At 40.3% G+C, this 21,387-nt stretch overlaps 1 protein-coding gene across 1 annotated transcript in view; it reads left to right on the forward strand.

The window, feature by feature from the left end:
- Window positions 1-14,615, forward strand: part of AFG1L (AFG1 like ATPase) — a 138,605-nt gene extending 123,990 nt beyond the window's left edge. The window contains exons 11-13 of the mRNA XM_044292093.1: window positions 1,185-1,325; window positions 11,750-11,863; window positions 12,189-14,615. Coding sequence (XP_044148028.1) covers window positions 1,185-1,325; window positions 11,750-11,863; window positions 12,189-12,317 — 384 coding nt within the window. The 3' untranslated portion in view covers window positions 12,318-14,615. The remainder of the gene's footprint in view (window positions 1-1,184; window positions 1,326-11,749; window positions 11,864-12,188) is intronic.
- The last annotated feature ends 6,772 nt before the right edge of the window (window positions 14,616-21,387 follow it).

Consider the following 21,387-nt stretch of genomic DNA (forward strand, 5'->3'; position numbering starts at 1 on the left):
CACAACTGGAGCAGTTTGCTCATGAGGAGTGGGCCAAAATACCTGCTGAGAGGTGCAGATGTCTCATTGACAGTTACAGGAAGCGTTTGATTGCAGTGATTGCCTCAAAAGGTTGCGCAACAAAATATTAAGTTAGGGGTACCATCATTTTTGTCCATGCCTGTTTCATGAGTTTATTTTTTTACATAATTCTGTTGAAGCATGGTTGAAAAACAATGTCTGACTTTCATTGGTTAACATTTATAGAATTTTAATTTATTATTACTTTTGTCAGATTAAAGTTATTTCTGTGACCATTGTGACTTTTTCTTTCATTGACCAAAGGGTACCAACAATTTTGTCCACGTCTGTATACACACACACATATATGGAAAGCTGAATGCATCTGTGGCAGAGGAATAAGGTAGCAAACAGTGAATAGGATTGCCCCATTCTTTGCATGGTTCTTCTGGATGCAAGCTAAAGATCTTTGCCCAACTTGTTTTCCCTGCCTTCTCCTTTCAGCACCCGGTGTAAATGTGGAGGGGAGTTTAAACCTCTGAATATAGTGCACCAATTCACTTCTGGCAGTAGTACATAAAGTGGACAACTGCCAGAAGTGAATTAGTGCACTATATTCAGAGGTTTAAACTCCCCTTCTTTCTTATCATAGTTACAGATTTACATGACATATGATGTTTTAAAGGAGTTCTCCAGGCCTGTACCTAAAAAGTATCTTTCAGCTAATCAGTGGACAGAAGTGAGCAGTACTTCCATCACTCCGCCGACGTTAAAGGAATAGCCTGCAGTTGATCCCAGCCGAGATCACAAAATTGGTAAAGTGCCGGACAGGTAAGTACAGCTCAAAGTGACTCCTGTACACAGGTTAACTGAAAGAGACTTTTTGGGTTTCAGAAAACCCCTTTTAGCATTGATATAGACATAGCCCAATTCCTACAGCTGAGGAGGCACATAATGGCTAATGAGTAGATGTGTAATCATGCTATACTGTATGTAGAATATATTCAGCATGATGCTATCGCATACAGGCCCCATAGCCTCAAGCTATTTTAAGCTGTACTAACCATGTGTTTATAAGGTGTTTTAGGATTACATTATTGGAATTAGAGACTGGACAAATGAACAGAAACCCATTACATTGGTACTTTACATAATGCCATTTGTGACTTGTTTTTACATTATAGCCCGTGGGCGCCAGCGATTATCTGGAGATGTGCAAGAAATTTGACACGGTTTTTATACGACATATCCCGCAGTTAAATATGACGAAGCGTTCTCAGGCTCGCAGGCTCATTACTCTCATAGATGCCTTCTATGACCATAAGGTAAAGTCATTAGATGTTATATAGCCTATTATATAACCTCCCAGGCTGTGAGCTCTGCGCTGCGGTTGGACAGCGCTACAGCCAGGGAGAAGGAACGCCCAAGCGCCCAGGGAGAAACAGGGCACCGATAGTAGCAATTACCATACAGCGCGGGAGAAGGTAATGGGGCACCAGCGAGCGAATAGAGTGGCAGTAAGTGCAGTGAGATCCCTGGGCGCCGCTCTACATGTCCAGATAGTTATCTTACAATGTTTGTACCCATGAAAGGTCCTCTTTAAATATTTTGTTATACACTGGGAGATGAACACAATAAGATTCCTTCAAATCCAGTATGTGAAAGTCCAAAAATCGTGCCATCATAACCATGTGACAAGAATTGCCAGATCACCTGGCACTTGAAATTCTTCCAGGTGGATCCATGGTATCTGGTTGGGGTCCACAGCATCTGTGTTCCGGTATTACTACATTAACATGCAAGTCGTGTGTACACAGGCAGATCCAAGTGATTTTAGGACAAGCATGTTATATGAATGTTCTGGGACACAGATACCATGGAAACCCATAGCCAAGGATCCTGAAGAATAGACAGGTATACACACATTTGAACACACATGCTTGCGTGTCTTATTGTCTGTGTCTAATGTATATAATGTTATTGATGAAATGGACCTGACCTGACTATTTGAGGTTCTATCACGGCTATCACCCAAACATACAAAGCATGTATTTTATAAGCTTATAATTTTATATCTTATTATAATAATGTGCTTTAATGTCCATCAAATCAGCTTGACATTGTGGGCAGTTTTGGAATATCCCCTGTAATGTACACAGGGCTGTGGAGTCGAGGAGTCGGAGGCAATTTTGGGTACCTGGAGTCGGCTGAACCGACTCAGACTCCTACAAAATTTAAATTGGAATAAAATAAAAAAAAGCAAGTTTAAATGTCCCAATTCACAAAAAGTTATAATTAATTACTTCTCTACTGTAAGAATAAAGGCCAATGCATGCAGTGCGTCACGTTACCGCAAAACAAACACGTTAAGTGACCATGAAGAAGCATGCTTTTCACATGCTTCACTATATGGCACGCAACGCACTGTTAAGGAGCGGCAATACTTATACTTTCCATTGTGTTGTGTTCCGCTGTTACAGGGAACGCAACGCCCATGGTTAACCTAGCCTCTCACTGATAACTGATTAAGTAAATATGTTTTTTGCAGGACTAGAGACACTTGTATAACTGAAGGGAATGGGTAGTGAATAGTTCAAGACTGAAGCTGTAAACCATTTAAAAAACTGCTGTCATTCAGCTAAGGCTATAAAAACTTGTAAACTCAGATTGTTAGCTTAAACTTTAAACATGACTATGGGATTCTAGGCAGCAGCTTCCTAGCCAGTAGTTCTATGGTAATGACATGTATGTTGCCTTTCTTTCCTTCAAGGAATGTATAAAATACATTCTCATATTAAATACAGAGGAGTCTGAGTCCGAAGTACCAAAAACTGAGGAGTCTGAGTTGGAGTCGGAGCATTTATCTACCGACTCCACAGCCCTGAATGTACAATGGCTGCCGCTGTGCATAGCTGACAACTTTTAGAACCAGTCTCAATATCCTAACATTTTCATTATCGTAATTGCATCCTGATTCCTGTGTGATATTGTTTTTCCTGAAATAGTACGGATGTTGAAATGTCATTTAACCTTGTGCCTGACAAAGAAAACAGAACAAAAGTGGAATTTTAAAGCAGCATCTATTTATAAAGCACTGAATAATACATACATTGATGATTGTCATAGTGATTGAATATGCTTACATAACCAAGTGCATAAGATACTTACACGCATCACATGTACTTGTAGTACAGTATGACACTTGCTTATGTTTTGTCTTTATCATTTTAACCATTTCTGTCTCTGTGCTAAGCTGCTTACATAGCCTTTTTACTTGTCCCCCATGCTGCCGTTCACATGTGGAATCCATCATGGTGTATTTGTAGACAATATTATTATAAAATTCACATTCTTACCTTGTTCTGACAAGCAATGGCAGATGATAGTAGGGCCCTTCTGGGACGGTAGCACCGGGCCTGATGTCCCTGTGGTGCTCATTTTCACCCAAAATCCCCATTATAAGGAAAGAGGGCGTCCCTCACTTCCTGAGGAGGGAGTGTCAGATGAAGAGGGAGGGTGGAGAATAGGAGTGTCGGGGTCAAACCTGTACCACTACTGCCTAATTTGACTTTCTATGATACATTCTGGTTGGAGAAAGAAGAACTGGTCACATGCAGATGATGTCATCACAGGTCCTTTCTCCTACCAGTATCCAGGAGGAGTGTTGCTTCAGGAGAAGTACATCAGGAGAAGGTTACAGAGGGTATTATACTATACTATATACTAGGGTTGTCATGATACCAAAATTTTGATTCGATTTCAATACCATAAAGTATTGGATACTCAATACCATTCGAAACCACACAAGCAAGGTGACAAAAAAATGGCGAATCGCGTGTTTGTTTTTGTTCTGTCACCGCATAGAAGATATTTTTTAATAGTTTGGGCTTTTTGAGCGTGGCGATATGTAATATGTTTATTTATTTATTGTTTATATATTTTACATGTAAAATTGGGAAAGGTGAATTATTCTTAATATTTTGGTGTTTTTTTTTGTTTTGTTTTTTTACTTAGGGGCTAGAACCTGGGATCTTTTAATCTCTTTTCCTTTTCACCCTAATAGATCTCTATTAGGGTGAATAGGACTTCACACTCCCTGCTGCCCTGTGCTCTGTGCACACTGCAGCAGGGAGATTACCATGGCAGCCAGGGCTTCAGTAGCGTCCTGGCTGCCATGGTAACTGATCGGAGCCCCAGGATTACACTGCTGGGGCTTTGATCGGAACTGTCACCAATAAGGAGGAGGGGAGGGGACCCTGTGGCTACTGCCACCAATGACTTTAATACTGGGGTTGGGGGGGCGCACTGCGCCACCAATGAAGATAACTTACCTTTTAATACAAATATAGGTGGCGGGTGCAGCGGCTCGCAGCGCCTTGTCATAGAGGCGGGGTATGTGATTCTGCCGCTGGCACCTGCCACCTAGATTTGAACTAATGGGTTAGTTATCTTCATTGGTAGCGCAGTGGCCACAGCCCCTCCCCCTCCCCTCACTTCTCATTGGTGGCAGCAACACAGTGGGGAGGGAAGCATCACAGACAGGTAAGGTTTCTCCCTGGCTATGACGCTCTCCCCTGTGATTTGATCACAGCACAGCCATGGAGAAGGAGACGCCAATTGAGAAACCCTGCAGTCTCCTCCTCCCTGTACCAATGCTCAGTATTAACATACTGCGCGGGGAAAATACAGGGGGCACAGTGTGGCGTAGGAGCCATATGTTAAAAAAAACAGGCAGGGTGGCAGCATCAGCAGATGATACTAAGCTATGTAGAACTGTACAGTCTATAGAAGATGTCCATATACTACAATCTGACTTGAACACTGAGTGATTGGGCATCAACTTGGCAAATGAGGTTCAATGTGGATAAATGTAAAGTTATGCATCTTGGTAGTAGTAATCTCTGCGCTTCATACAGTTGTGTTCAAAATAATTAGCAGTGTGTTTACAAAAAGTGAATAAAGCTCAAAATCCTTCTAATAGCTTTTATTTCCATACACACAAATGCATTGTGAACACTACACATTCTATTCCAAATCAAAACATGAAGAAAAATATATCAAATTTGTGTTGTTCCTCTAAAAAATTGAAGAAAAGTGAATATTGGACTGTTCAAAAAAAATAGCAGTGTTTGTATTCTTCTTTACAAACTCAGACATTCACTATATAAACTGAAACATGTTTGTAGATTTTGCTTTCCTTTAAATCCCTTAACTTATATTTAGTTGTATAACCACTCTTTCTGAAAACTGCTGTACATCTGTGTTGCATGGAGTCAACCAACTTCTGGCACCTGTGAACAGGTATTCCAGCCCAGGATGATTGGACTACATTCCACAGTTCTTCTCTATTTCTTGGTTTTCCCTCAGAAACTGCATTTTTTATGTCACCCCACAAGTTTTCTATTGGATTAAGATCCGGGATTGGGCTGACCACTCCATAAAGTCAATCTTGTTGGTCTGGAACCAAGATGCAAGATGTTGCACATTTATTGGTGTGTTTGGGGTTCGTTGTCTTGTTGTAACACCCATTTAAAGGGCATTTCCTCTTCAGCATAAGGCGGCATGACCTCTTCAAGTATTCTGATGTATTCAAACTGATCCATGATCCATCCTTGGTATGCGATAAATAGGCCCAACACCTTAGTGTGAAAAACATCCCCGTATCATGATGCTTGCGCCACCATGCTTCACTGTCTTCACAGTGTACTGTGGCTTGAATTCAGTGTTTGGGGGTCATCTGACAAACTGTCTCCAACCACTAGACCCAAAAAGAACAATCTTACTTTCATCAGTCCACACAATGTCTCCTTAGGCCAGTCAATGTGCTCTTTGGCAAATTGTAACCTCTTCAGCACATGTCTTTTTTTCAACAGTGGGACTTTGCGGGGGCTTCTTGCAGATAGCTTGGCTTCATGTAGGCGTCTTCTAATTGTAACAGTACTCACAGGTAACTTTTAGACCTTCTTTGATCTTCCTGGAGCTGATTGTTGGCTGAGTCCTTGCCATTTTGGCTATTCTTCTATCCATTCGCATGGTAGTTTTTCGCTTTCTTCCACGTCTTTCAGGTTTGGGTTGCCATTTTAAAGCATTTGCGATCATTTTAACTGAGCAGCCTATCATTTTCTGCACTTCTTTATATGTTGTCCCCTCTCCAATCAACTTTTTATTCAAGGTACGCTGTTCTTCTGAACAATGTCTGGAACGAGCCATTTTCCTCAGAATTTCAGAGGCACTGTAACCAGCATATACAACATTTGCTGCCTTCCTTCCTTAAATAAGGGCAATAATTGCCACCTGCTTTTCAAAGAATGAATGACCTTACTCACTGAACTCCACACTGCTATTATTTTGAACATGCCCCTTTCAATTATTAATTCAATTACACAGAATCAGCAGCATGCATGTCATGACTGTTGGGTCTGTTGGATTTCTATTACTCTACTACACCTGCTAGTAAATTATTTACCATGTAGAAATATCATTTCTACCAAAAACAGTGATTGATCAGGTTAGTGATGTCTGACTGCTATTATTTTGAACACAACTGTATGTCCTAGTTGATGTAACACTGGGAGAGTCACTTATAGAGAAAGATTTGGGTGTCCTTGTGGATGGTAGATTAAATTACAGCACACAATGTCAATCAGCTGCTTCTAAGGCCACCAAGATATTGTTATGCATTAAACGAGGCATGGACTCGCGGGGCAGGGATGTAATACTACCACTTTACCACTTTACAAAGCATTGGTGCGGCTTCATATGGAATATGCAGTTCAGTTCTAAGCACCAATTCATAGAAAGGACGCACTACAGCTGGAAAAAGTACAGAGGAGAGCGACTAAACTGATAAGGGGCATGGAGGGTCTTAGTTATGAAGAAACGTTAAAAGAATTACATTTATTTAGTCTTGAGAAGAGACGTCTAAGGAGGGACATGATTAACTTATCCAAATCTATAAATGGGCCATACAAAAAATACTGTGAAAAACTGTTCCATGTAAAATGCGCTCAAAAGACAAGGGGGCACTGCCTCTGACTAGAGAAGAAAAAGTTCAGTCTCCAGAAGCGTCAAAGCTTCTTTACTGTAAGAACTGTGAATCTGTGGAATAGACTTCCTCAGGACGTGGTCACAGCAGGGACAGTAGACAGTTTTTTAAAAAGGCTCTAGACACATTCTTAAAAGTAAACAACATAAATGCTTATGAAAATGTGTAGAAATCTGAGTCTCAATTCCTTCTGGGATTCGCGTCCCCATCTATCCCTTGGTTGAACTTGATGGATTTATGTCTTTTTTTCAACCGTAATAACTATGTAACTCTCAAACACTTTATTCACTCCTGTGGTCACAATGTTTTCAGCTCATTCACTGTTTTTTAACCTACGAGCTAAAACATTGCAACTAGTGTTGAGTGAACTTTTGTTGCAAGTTCGGCGTACAAGATTCAGGTTATCTAAGAATTCTGTTATGGATTCCGCTACCACGGAACCATAAGGCCTCTTCCACGCAAGCGTGACTGATTAGGTCCGGATGCGTTCACAGTGTGTTCAGTGAAACTCGCACCATTTTGCAAGCAAGTTCAGTCAGTTTGGTCTGTGATTGCGTTCAGTTGTTTACTTCTATGGGGCCAGGGCTGTGTGAAAAACGCAGAATATAGAACATGCTGCGTTTTTCATGCAACGCAGAACTAATGCGTGAAAAAAAAATGCTCATGTACACAGACCTATCGAAATGAATGTGTTAGGATTAAGTGTGGGTGCTATGCGTTTAGGTCACGCATCACACCCGCGCGGAAAACTAGCTTGCGTGAAAGGGGCCTAAGGGTCCGTTCACACGTCCGCAACTATTCTGCGGTCCACAAATTGCGGCTCCGCCAAACTGACGCCGGCCATGTGCGTTCCGCATTTTGCGCACCGCACATGGCCGACACTGATAAAAATACCAATTCTTGGCTGCGGATAAGAATAGGACATGCTCTATTTTTTTGCGTGGCCGCGGAATGGAGATGCGGACAGCACATGGTGTGGTGTCTGCATCTTTTATGGCCCCGTTGAAAATGAACGGGTCCACACTCCTTCAGCAAAATTGCGGAACGGATGCGGACCCATTTTGCGGACGTGTGAATGGACCCTTAGTTATGGTCCGTGGTAGCAGAATCCATAACGGAATCCTTACATAACCCGAACCTGAACCTTGTACGCCAAACTTGAAACACAAGTTCACTCATCCCTAGTTGCGACCACAGGGGTGAATAAAGTGTTTTTCTTTTCACTCCTTTTTTTTTTTGTGAGAGTTCTGCAATTTTTTTTTTTAATTCTTATATTGTCCTGGATTTGTTGCCTGATCCATTGGTCTGCACTTCCATATTTATGTTTGGCCTGATATGCTGCCATTGTTCTATATTAGGGTTATTCCTGCAGTATATAAATCTGTTGCTAGAGGTAGTTGTGCATTGTGTGTGTGTGTGTGTGTGTGTGAGTATATATTACTCTTTTTATAAGGCAAGATAACAAAAAATAGCTGTTTTATTTTTTGTTTTTTACAATGTTCACCTGACAGTAGGTAGTGTGATATTTTTATAGAGCAGGTCGTAACGACGCAGCGATACCTAATATGTCTACTTTTTATTTTATTTTGGATTTACACAAGAAAAAATTGAAAAAATCATGTTTTTGTGTTTTAATTTTCTGATTTTTTGGGGACGATTGTCTTAGGTAGGGTCTCATTTTTTGCAGGATGAGATGGTGGTTTGATTGGTACCATTATGGGGCACATATGAATTTTTGATCGCTTGGTATTACACTTTGTGATGTAAGGTGATAAAAAAAATGGATTTTTGGGCACATTTTTATATATATAGATATATATATATATATATATATATATATATATATATAAAGAAAAAATTGGACTGCACTCCAGACGGTTCCTTATGGTAAAACGAGTGAAGTTTATTCACACATGTGATAGCAGCAAAAAAAGCGACGTTTCGGCTCAACATGAGCCTTCCTCGAGAAAGGCTCATGTTGAGCCGAAACGTCGCTTTTTTGCTGCTATCACATGTGTGAATAAACTTCACTCGTTTTACCATAAGGAACCGTCTGGAGTGCAGTCCAATTTTTTCTTTATATTGAAGTGGGTAATATCCAGTTGCCGTACTTGGACTTTGCACCCACCAACAAGGTGGTGCTGCCAGTTATTTTTGTCTGTGTGTGTGTGTGTATATATATATATATATATATATATATATATATATATATATAAAAATTATTATTGTTTTTTTTTTTATGGTGTTCACCAGATGGGTTGGATCACATACTATTTTTATAGAGCAGGTCGTTACAGACATGACGATACCTAATATGTAAATTTTTTTTACTTTACTTTATACAATAAAAGCAGGTTTGAAAAAAAAAATCATGTTTTTGTGTCTCAATATTCTGAAAGCCATATTTTTTTAAATTTTTGGACGATTGGCTTATGTAGGAGCTCATTTTTTGTGGGATGAGGTTTAAATGGTACTAATTTTCGGTACATATGACTTTTTGATCACTTTTTATACCTTTTTTTGGGAAGTGTTGTGGTCAAAATTGCAATTCCATCATATTTTTTATTTTTTTAATGGTGTTCACTGTGCAAGTAACATGATCCTTTTATAGATCAGGTCCTTATGGACGCAGCGATACCAAACCTGTTTAGTGTTTTTTTAATTTTTTTTACAAATTTATGTGTGGATATAGGAAGAAGATTTTTATTTATTGTTTTTATTTTTTAACTTTTTTACCCAGACCCACTTGGTTCTTGAAGACAGTACACGGGGCACCGGCCGTGTGCGTTCCAGAGATACGGAACGGAAGAACTACGGAGTGCTTCTGTGGGGTTCAGTTCCGTTCTTCCGTACCGTAAAAAGATAGAACTTGTTCTGTCTTTTTGCGGAACGGAGGGATCCCAGAATCCATTCAAGCGAATGGGGTTGCGACCCGCATGCGGCTGGCCCACCGTCGGTGCCCGTGCATTGCGGATTACAATTTGCGGTTCGCAGCACGGCCACGGGGGACACATGTTCATGTGAAAGAGACCCAAGCATGATTAGGCTCCTGTCTTTAGCAGGTGCCTGATCAGGTTTAGCTATACCACGGCAAGCCAGATGCTTGGCATGGTAACCATCGGGACGCTGCCGATGGGGGAGGGCGGCTCCCTCCCTCAGTTTACCCTTCAAGCATCGAGCCACTGCCACAGTAGAGCAGTGGCCCGATGGTTAGCCCCTTCATACAGAGGTCCCTGCGCGCTCTGCATCTTTAAGGGGGGGGGCGGGGGCTGAACTGGGGTGGGGGCATCGCAGCATGGAAGGGGTTAAACAGTTATTTCAAGCAGTTATAGGAAGCACAGCAGGCTGAAGAACAGAAATGAAAAAAAATATAAACACAACCAATTGGAGAAATTATTTTCTCCACAAAATAAATTAAATGGTGTAATTCTTTTTTTATTTTTATTTTTACAAAGGGGTCCGTATCCTTTAAAGTGCAAAGAACAATGGTGGGGTATCTTCTTTCCCTATTATCACACCAAAAATGTTATTAAAAGATAATCAATAGGTTTTATGTACCCTAAAATTGTGTCACTAACAAATAAAATTCATTCTGTAAAAAAAAAAAGTTTTCATATGGCTACATCACCAGCAAAATAAAATGGGCAGAATCACCCATCTCCGCTCTTTTAAAAGATTCTTATTCTTGTTGCCGTGCCGAAAAATCAATTATGTACGGTACATACATGACTAAGAATAAGTGGGGCAACTCATACTGCCTGAATATATGCCAAAAGGGACACTCTTCAGGTATATATCAGACCTATTATAGGCTATGTGTATACATGACCATATGGAGCTGTAGGCACTCTGTGTTCTTCTGTAAGGCACAATATTCTCTAAAAGAAATACTTCTAGGGGAGACTATCTGTTCAAAGGAGTCGTGCCAAGTTTGTTATCCATTTTCTGCAGGATAGGACATACAGTGCGATGCGAAAGTTTGGGCAACCTTGTTAATCATCATTATTTTCCTGTATAAATCGTTGGTTGTTACGATAAAATATGTCAGTTAAATATATCATATAGGAGACACACAGTGATATTTGAGAAGCTAAATGAAGTTTATTGGATTTACAGAAAGTGTGCTATAATTGTTTAAACAAAATTAGGCAGGTGCATACATTTGGGAGCTGTTGTCATTTTATTGATTCCAAAAACCTTTAGAACTAATTATTGGAACTCAAATTGGCTTGGTAAGCTCAGTGACCCCTGACCTACATACACAGGTGAATCCAATTATGAGTAAGACCATTTAAGGGGGTCAATTGTAAGTTTCCCTCTTTTAATTTTCTCTGAAGAGTAGCAACATGGGGGTCTCAAAACAACTCTCAAATGACCTGAAGACAAAGATTGTTCACCATCATGGTTTAGGGGAAGGATACAGAGATTTCTCAGAGATTTCGGCTGTCTGTTTCCACAGTTAGGAACATATTGAGGAAATGGAAGACCACAGGCTCAGTTCAAGTTAAGGCTCGAAGTGGCAGACCAAGAAACATCTTGGATAGACAGAAGCGACGAATGGTGAGAACAGTCAGAGTCAACCCACAGACCAGCACCAAAGACCTACAACATCATCTTGCACCAGCACCAAGACCTACAACCAAAGTAAACTTCGTGAAAAGGTTTAAAAATTACTGTACTAATCACGCAATTTTTTTTTTTAAGGTTCGTGTTGTTTGCTCTGCAGAAACACCTTTGCAGAGCTTGTTCATGCAAAAGCTAAAAGATTCTGTGGATGTAGAGTCTAGAATACTCCTTGATGACCTTGAAATTAACCAGGTTTGTAGACACTAAGTGCATCACGATATCTGCTACTGTTGTGATATTTGTATTGTACTATTAGTTACTTTACTTTTATACATTAATGCAGGAACATGTATTGTGATTACTTCTTGTATTAATGACATTGGACAGGATGCAGGGACAGCCTCTATGAGCCCCTAAGAGGCAAAAGCAAAGATTCAGATAATCTGATATTTGTCTGTCTGTCCTATTTAAGAGGGTTTTACAAGATTTTTTTACTGATGACCTAGTTTACTTCATGTATCGATCCTAAACTAATCTGATAAAGGTCTGTTGTCGTTATTCTTCTTTACTTGTGCAGGAGGTATCTGAAGAATTGTCCATGTTCACAGGAGAAGAGGAAATTTTTGCGTTTCAGCGCACGTTATCCCGGCTTACTGAAATGCAGACAGACCAGTACTGGAGCGATGGAGACAGAAATCAGAAGTAGTGCCAAACCATGCCAGTAATGCACATTACATCACTTTATGCAAGTTGACATTTCTTCCGAAGTGTACTTCCTCGTTCAAACTGCATACCGTTCTCAGGACCATTATTTTACATAAATGTTACCAGTCGTTCTCCAAATATTTGTCGTTATCCATATTATCAATGTTATCATGCAAAAGCACACAGCTGGAAATGCCTCCAGTACCGTTACTTACTCCATTTTATATTCCGGATATAGATATTGTATGTAATAGGTCCGCCCAGTGCAATAATCAAGGACTCCTCTCTGAAGTGGATTAATGCTGCCGTATTTAAAGTGATATACTTAGCAATATTTTTGTATGTGTCTTAATAGATGTTTTATTGGGATTCTATCACAGTATTGAATGTTCCAGTCTCTGCCTGAGACCATAGCAGCCAGGAAACGGTTAGCTGTTCAGTTAACTGGAAACTGAAGGGGATGTTACTGTGTAAGGCAGAATTCTTTTATTGTTCTCATACAGCCATGGCATAATTTCGGGAAGTCAGGATTTCAGATTTTATCTGTACATGTAAATGTTGATGTCATTTTCTTCATACAAGTATTGTCACAATAGAAGCATTGGACACTATCGGGTGCTATATTCATTTTTTCTCCTTTTAGTAAATTTAAATGAAAAGAAAAGTTTAGGGTAACTGGAAAACATTCTATTACTTGAACATACAGTGATCACGAGAACATTACTTATGAGTTATACAACTTTTATACAAAAATACCTTTATCCTGAAATTGAAAATGCATTGGAACATACAGATGGAGCAGGGTTAGCACTCCAGCTCTTAACTCAAATTTCTTAACCCATCGCGTTATCTTGAGACAAAAGCCATTGAAAAGCAATTGAAGGTGTTTGCTTAGATTAGATAACACAACTCAGAAATCTCAGGAAACAGGAGTGTTAACTCTACTCCATCCATACATGGCCCAACTGATATGGATAGCTTCACCCTGAATTTTTTTAATTAGTTATTGTTTATTTGCTTTCTAAATGCAATTGCAACAAGCAACATTATGAATAGTCTTCATCAAAAAATTCTGAGAATGTTGCTTATGTAGAGTCTAAGTAGATCCTGCACACATTTAACTGTGTTGATACTTCTATCAAAATCCAACAGGGCATTGCTCTTGGTTCCATATGCTCTCCCTTGCCCTTCTCTCAGTGATATAGTTGTCAACAGAAAGGACGGGGAAGGTTGTAAATGCAGATGAGAGTGTGGAGAGGGGGAAAGCAGTCAAGTCTTCATGGGGCGTAGATCTGACAGGCTGTACTTTATCAGAGGGAGGGGCATTAATCTGTCAGCACAAGGAAGAAGAGCTGTACAAGGGGTAATCAGTACAAGAACAAAGTGCTAGTACATATGAGGTACCAAAGGCAGTAGCATCCTTGACATGCAGACCTAACATCCAGCACATAGTTCATCTTTTGCCCCCAATATATATATATATATTTTTTTAAAGGGGTTATGCCAAGTATAAGTTATTTCCTGTCCACAGAATAGGGGATAACTGCCTGATCTGTGAGGTTCCAATCACTGGGACCATCACCAATCCCAAGTATGGAGATTCCATGTTCTTTCTCTATAGGACTGCTGAAGATAGCAGAGTACAGTGCTCACCTATTTTCAGAGGTCCCTTAGACAATGAATGGAACGGCAGGGTGCATATGCTTCACCTGCCACTCCACCAGGACTGGGGAACTGGACCCCTGTTCTCTAGCAGTTGGACCCCCACTGATCAATAAACCTTAAGATCTCTTTGTTTTCCATGTGTCCATAACCTTTAAGGCCCCTTTAAACATGACAACTTTTCAATCCACAATAAACGAGTGGTTGTTAAAAAAAATTGTGCAATAAGGATCTGATTATCATTACCATCAGGATGATTCTCGCTTTCTTTCATGAGTTATGTACTAGGCAGCAATGGTTTATGTAGACTTCTCTCATATGAAAGCTTCTGGCTTGCATTTATTCTGTGCCTGCAAGAACTTACATCACCTCCAGAGTGAACAACATATATTGTACCCTCAAACATCTGTGTTTTGCACAGTAATGCAAGTTCATGAGGTTACAATAAGACATAAGATATAAAGACAAAAATATGTGGGTACCCAGTCATCAACCCCACATGTGCATGTTGAAAATTAGGGATGAGCAAATCGACTTCGGATGAAACATCCGAAGTTGATTTGCATGAAACTTTGTTCCAATACTGTACGAAGCAGGAGCTTTATACAGTATTAGAATGTATTGGCTCTGATGTACAGTATTAGAATGTATTGGCTCTGAAGTTATTGCTTCATAAATGAATTTGTACTGTAAAAAAACATTTCCCGAACTCTGATTCGGTTCCAAGTGGTACCATCCATTTCTGGACAGTCCGTAAAAATAGACAATGTTTTTCCTGTGTCCGTGATTTTTTTTTAAGGCAGGTAACACTTGATTAGATTATTTTGGTGGTAATTTTCGTCATTTCGCTGCTCATAGTAAATGGTGGTAATGAGTTCTTATCAGTATATTGAACTATAGACCTGTATTACCTATAATCTTTATCATTCATTATGGTTTTCCAATTTGTCCATAAAAAATAGTTGGCTGTCCGTGATTTTGGGATCAGTTGTCCAGAAAAAAGAAAAATTCTAGTTGGCAATCCTGCCGCAGTGACCTCTTCAAGCAGCTGATCTGTGGGAGTCCCGGGAGTCAGACCAACTCCGATAAGATATTGATGACCTATCCTGAGCATAGGCCATCAATATCAACATGTTGGACAACCCCTTTAACAATGGCCAAATAATTTTGTTGAACAAAAGTCTTGACCAATGCATTGTGCCTTATTTGAAAATTTTATGAACGTGTGTGACCATAAACTGTACAATTTCTCTAAATGGATATGTTGACTTTACGGGCAGTCATAGAAAAGTGTACAAAAACCAGTAAGTCAGATATAAATGAAGCTATGTATGGTTATACCTTTGTTTCATAAGAGTTGCTTCATAATGTACTATCTCTTTTCAGTCTGTTTCTGATCTTTCAAAGTATCTTGCAGTTCTGTTCTCTTCTGTTCTGGAGTGTTGCGCTATCAGAGTCTAGACTGTATCTTGCCGTGTATGTATATATGCTGATGTTTGATCATACTAACTTATGGGGGTCATTTATGAAGCTGAAAAACACTTCTATTAGGCATATTTCAGGTGCAGATTTCAGCACAGTGGTTAGTTGCACCGCAATCTGCGACTTTCCCCGCAGCAAGGAAGCTGTCATACATTTGGAAGCTGCGTTGGATCCGCCAAAGTTATGAAGAGGTCTGCGCCTCTATAGGGGCTTATTAACCCCTTCCCGACCAGCGCCGTAATAGTACAGCACAGCGGGACGTGACTTGCCGCCCAGCGCTATACTATTACGGCTCGCTGATCGGGCGGGTGCAGGAGCTGCGCCCGCCCGATCAGCTGCAGGGGACCGGCTGTTCCCGGGTTAACAAAGTTTGTAAAATCAGTTTTGAGTAGCTTGAAGAGTGTAGTTTCTACAATGTGGTCATTTATGGGAGGTTTCCACTTTGTAAGCCCCACAAAGTGACTTCAGACCTAAACTGGTCCTTTAAAAAGTTGGTTTTGGAAATTTTCTTTAAAATGAAGAATTGCTTCTAAAATTCTAAGCCTTCTAACTTCCTAAAAAAAAAAATATGAAATTTACAAACTGATGCCAACATAAAGTAGACATATGGGGAATGTTAAGTAATAAATATTATATGAGGTATCACTTTCTGTTTTAAAAGCAGGGAAATTGAAATTTTGAAAATTTTGGATTTTTTCATAAATAAAGGTGAAAGATATTTAATTAAATTTGCCACTGTCATAAAGTACAACGTGTCACGAGAAAACAATCTCAGAATGGCTTGGATAAATAAGTGTTCCAAAGTTATTGCCACATAAAGTGACACATGTTGGATTTGCAAAAAAATGGCCTGGGCAGGAAGGTGAAAAGGGTTAAGATTGGCATCTAAAATAAATGACCCCCTATGTTTTGGTGCCTTTTTCTACTTTTATGGTAAAGTTCTTGAATAATTTATTCTTTTGGATGTTTTATATTTACTCCATGTATGACCTCAATACAGATTTCCCTTATGTGGTTTCTTGCCAACAGCATACTGTATTTTATGACAGACTGCCATCAAGTTGCCTTTTACAAACACACCGCTGTAAATGCAGCCTTTAGTCTGCTGCCAGATAGCAGGGAAGCTGCAAACTCCTGGTAGATTCACATAGCACTAATATTTGCTGTTTTAGTTCCATGTAGACCGCTCTCCACAAACCTCAAACTAGGATGAATGGTGAATAGATTGTAATGATCCTGTGACTTTATCCCTAGTAATATATTATTCTGTAACACCTTTGTTTGTGATATACTTGCCTATTATTTGACATTATTGTATTTGGTGTCTTTAGTGTCAATTTATTATGAAATATTTATGGATTAGAATGTATATATGTAAGGAAATGCTAATTGTTTGCTGCACAATAAATCTGAAACAACTGATTATATCATTACTACTAGTTAGTGGTATTTTGTGTATTTGTATTTTATAGTCTTACAGTACTAACTTAGCTGGCAGTAGAGCAACTGGATATAATGAGGTAAGTGGTATAAATACTGATAACACAGTCCAAAAGAGCAGGGATTTAAAGGTATAAATTACAAGTTTTGCTCAATCGTTAACTATGAAACTACAGTATATATCAATCTGCTCAGCTCCTCCTACCAACCTGCTTTCCGCAGATCATGCTGCATTTTATGATGCCAGGTCCTCTTTGAATAGAATGATGTATAGTAGTGAGAACCCACAAATTATATGGAACAAGTCACCTCTTCTAACATGTCTGTTTTAGTGAATACTGTAATTGTATTCCATATGAAATGAAAATATTCTGGAGTGTCTTATAACTCTGTGTTGTGCCATTCCTCTACTATTTTAGAGAAACACCTACAATTGATAATACCCAGTTGTACATTTATTTGTAAAGTTCTAGCAGGAATAAAAGCGGAATAGCAGAACATAGCTATATAAAAAGATGCTCCAGAATTGTTACTGTATAGGGAATGCAAGTAGTTACTAAAGCAGCCATTTCTGAAAAAGTGTACAGCTGCAAGAGAAAGTATGTGAACCCTTTGGAATGATATGGATTTCTGCACAAATTGGTCATCAAATGTGATCTGATTGTCACAATAGACAATCACAGTCTGCTTAACCACTTCAGCCCCGCTAGGTGAAACCCCCTTCATGACCAGAGCACTTTTTACACTTCGGCACTACACTCCTTTCACCGTTTATCGCTCGGTCATGCAACTTACCACCCAAATGAATTTTACCTCCTTTTCTTCTCACTAATAGAGCTTTCATTTGGTGGTATTTCATTGCTGCTGACATTTTTACTTTTTTTGTTATTAATCCAAATGTAACGATTTTTTTGCAAAAAAATGACATTTTTCACTTTCATCTGTAAAATTTTGCAAAAAAAACGACATCCATATATAAATTTTTCGCCAAATTTATTGTTCTACATGTCTTTGATAAAAAAAAAATGTTTGGGCAAAAAAAAAAAATGGTTTGGGTAAAAGTTATAGCATTTACAAACTATGGTACAAAAATGTGAATTTCCACTTTTTGAAACAGCTCTGACTTTCTGAGCACCTGTCATGATTCCTGAGGTTCTACAATGCCCAAACAGTAGAAAAACCCCACAAATGACCCCATTTCGGAAAGTAGACACCCTAAGGTATTCGCTGATGGGCACAGTGAGTTCATAGAACGTTTTATTTTTTGTCACAAGTTAGCGGAAAATGATGATGATTTTTTTTTTTTTTTTTTTTCTTACAAAGTCTCATATTCCACTAACTTGCGACAAAAAATTAAAAATTCTAGGAACTTGCCATGCCCCTCACGGAATACCTTGGGGTGTCTTCTTTCCAAAATGGGGTCACTTGTGGGGTAGTTATACTGCCCTGGCAATTTAGGGGCCCAAATGTGTGAGAAGAACTTTGCAATCAAAATGTGTAAAAAATGACCGGTGAAATCCAAAAGGTGCACTTTGGAATATGTGCCCCTTTGCCCACCTTGGCAGCAAAAAAGTGTGACACATCTGGTATCGCCGTACTCAGGAGAAGTTGGGGAATGTGTTTTGGGGTGTCATTTTACATATACCCATGCTGGGTGAGAAAAATATTTCGGTCAAATGCCAACTTTGTATAAAAAAAATGGGAAAAGTTGTCTTTTGCCAAGATATTTCTCTCACCCAGCATGGGTATATGTAAAATGACACCCCAAAACACATTCCCCAACTTCTCCTGAGTACGGCGATACCAGATGTGTCACACTTTTTTGCTGCCAAGGTGGGCAAAGGGGCACATATTCCAAAGTGCACCTTTCAGATTTTGCAGGCCATTTTTTACACATTTTGATTGCAAGGTACTTCTCACACATTTGGGCCCCTAAATTGCCAGGGCAGTATAACTACGCCACAAGTGACCCCATTTTGGAAAGAAGACACCCCAAGGTATTCCGTGAGGGGCATGGCGAGTTCCTAGAATTTTTTTTTTTTTGTCACAAGTTAGCGGAAAATGATGATTTTTTTTTTTCTCTTTTTTCCTTACAAAGTCTCATATTCCACTAACTTGCGACAAAAAATAAAAAATTCTAGGAACTCGCCATGCCCCTCACGGAATACCTTGGGGTGTCTTCTTTCCAAAATGGGGTCACTTGTGGCGTAGTTATACTGCCCTGGCAGTTTAGGGGCCCAAATGTGTAAGAAGTACCTTGCAATCAAAATGTGTAAAAAAATCGCCTGCGAAATCCGAAAGGTGCACTTTGGAATATGTGCCCCTTTGCCCACCTTGGCTGCAAAAAAGTGTCACACATGTGGTATCGCCGTACTCAGGAGAAGTTGGGCAATGTGTTTTGGGGGGTCATTTTACATATACCCATGCTGGGTGAGAGAAATATCTTGGCAAAAGACAACTTTTCCCATTTTTTTATACAAAGTTGGCATTTGACCAAGATATTTTTCTCACCCAGCATGGGTATATGTAAAATGACACCCCAAAACACATTCCCCAACTTCTCCTGAGTACGGCGATACCAGATGTGTGACACTTTTTTGCAGCCTAGATGCGCAAAGGGGCCCAAATTCCTTTTAGGAGGGCATTTTTAGACATTTGGATCCCAGACTTCTTCTCACACTTTCGGGCCCCTAAAAAGCCAGGGCAGTATAAATACCCCACATGTGACCCCACTTTGGAAAGAAGACACCCCAAGGTATTCAATGAGGGGCCTGGCGAGTTCCTAGAATTTTTTTTTTTTTTGCATAAGTTAGCGGATATTGATTTTTATTTTTGTTTTTTTTTCTCACAAAGTCTCACTTTCCGCTAACTTAGGACAAAAATTTCAATCTTTCATGGACTCAATATGCCCCTCACGGAATACCTTGGGGTGTCTTCTTTCCGAAATGGGGTCACATGTGGGGTATTTATACTGCCCTGGCTTTTTAGGGGCCCTAAAGCGTGAGAAGTCTGGAATATAAATGTCTAAAAATGTTTACGCATTTGGATTCCGTGAGGGGTATGGTGCGTCCATGTGAGATTTTATTTTTTGACACAAGTTAGTGGAATATGAGACTTTGTAAGAAAAAACAAAAACAAACAAAAAATTTCCGGTAACTTGTGCCAAAAAAAAATGTCTGAATGGAGCCTTACCGGGGGGGGGGTAGACTCCCTGATCACCCCCCTGTCATTGATCACCCCCCTGTAAGGCTCCATTCAGACGTCCGTATAATTTTTACGGATCCATGGATCGGATCCGCAAAACACATGCGGACGTCTGAATGTAGCCTTACAGGGGGGTTATCAATGACAGTGGGTGATCAGGGTGATCACCCCCCTGTCACTGATCACCCCCCCTGTAAGGCTCCATTCAGACATCCGCATGATTTTTACGGATCCATGGATACATGGATCGGATCCACAAAACACATGCGGACGTCTGAATGGAGCCTTACAGGGGGGTTATCAATGACGGGGGGTGATCAGGGTGATCACCCCCCTGTCAATGATCACCCCCCCTGTAAGGCTCCATTCAGACATCCGCATGATTTTTACGGATCCATGGATACATGGATCGGATCCACAAAACACATGCGGACGTCTGAATGGAGCCTTACAGGGGGGTTATCAATGACAGGGGGTGATCAGGGTGATCACCCCCCTGTCAATGATCACCCCCCCTGTAAGGCTCCATTCAGACATCCGCATGATTTTTTACGGATCCATGGATACATGGATCGGATCCACAAAACACATGCGGACGTCTGAATGGAGCCTTACAGGGGGGTTATCAATGACAGGGGGTGATCAGGGTAATCAGGGTGACCACCCCCCTGTCACTGATCACCCCCCTGTAAGGCTCCATTCAGACATCCGCATGATTTTTTACGGATACATGGATCGGATCCACAAAACACATGCGGACGTCTGAATGGAGCCTTACAGGGGGGTTATCAATGACAGGGGGTGATCAGGGTGATCACCCCCCTGTCACTGATCACCCCCCCTGTAAGGCTCCATTCAGACATCCGCATGATTTTTTACGGATCCATGGATACTTGGATCGGATCCACAAAACACATGCGGACGTCTGAATGGAGCCTTACAGGGGGGTTATCAATGACAGGGGTTGATCAGGGTGATCACCCCCCTGTCACTGATCACCCCCCCTGTAAGGCTCCATTCAGACATCCGCATGTGTTTTGCGGTTCCGATCCATGTATCCATGGATCCGTAAAAATCATGCGGACGTCTGAATGGAGCCTTACAGGGGGGTGATCAATGACAGGGGGTGATCAGGGAGTGTATATGGGTGATCACCCGCCTGTCATTGATCACCCCCTGTAAGGCTCCATTCAGACGTCCGCATGTGTTTTGCGGATCCGATCCATGTAGCCATGGATCCGTAAAAATCATGCGGACGTCTGAATGGAGCCTGACAGGGGGGT

The sequence above is a fragment of the Bufo gargarizans genome, chromosome 4 (assembly GCF_014858855.1).
Source record: "Bufo gargarizans isolate SCDJY-AF-19 chromosome 4, ASM1485885v1, whole genome shotgun sequence".
Lineage (NCBI taxonomy): Eukaryota > Metazoa > Chordata > Amphibia > Anura > Bufonidae > Bufo > Bufo gargarizans.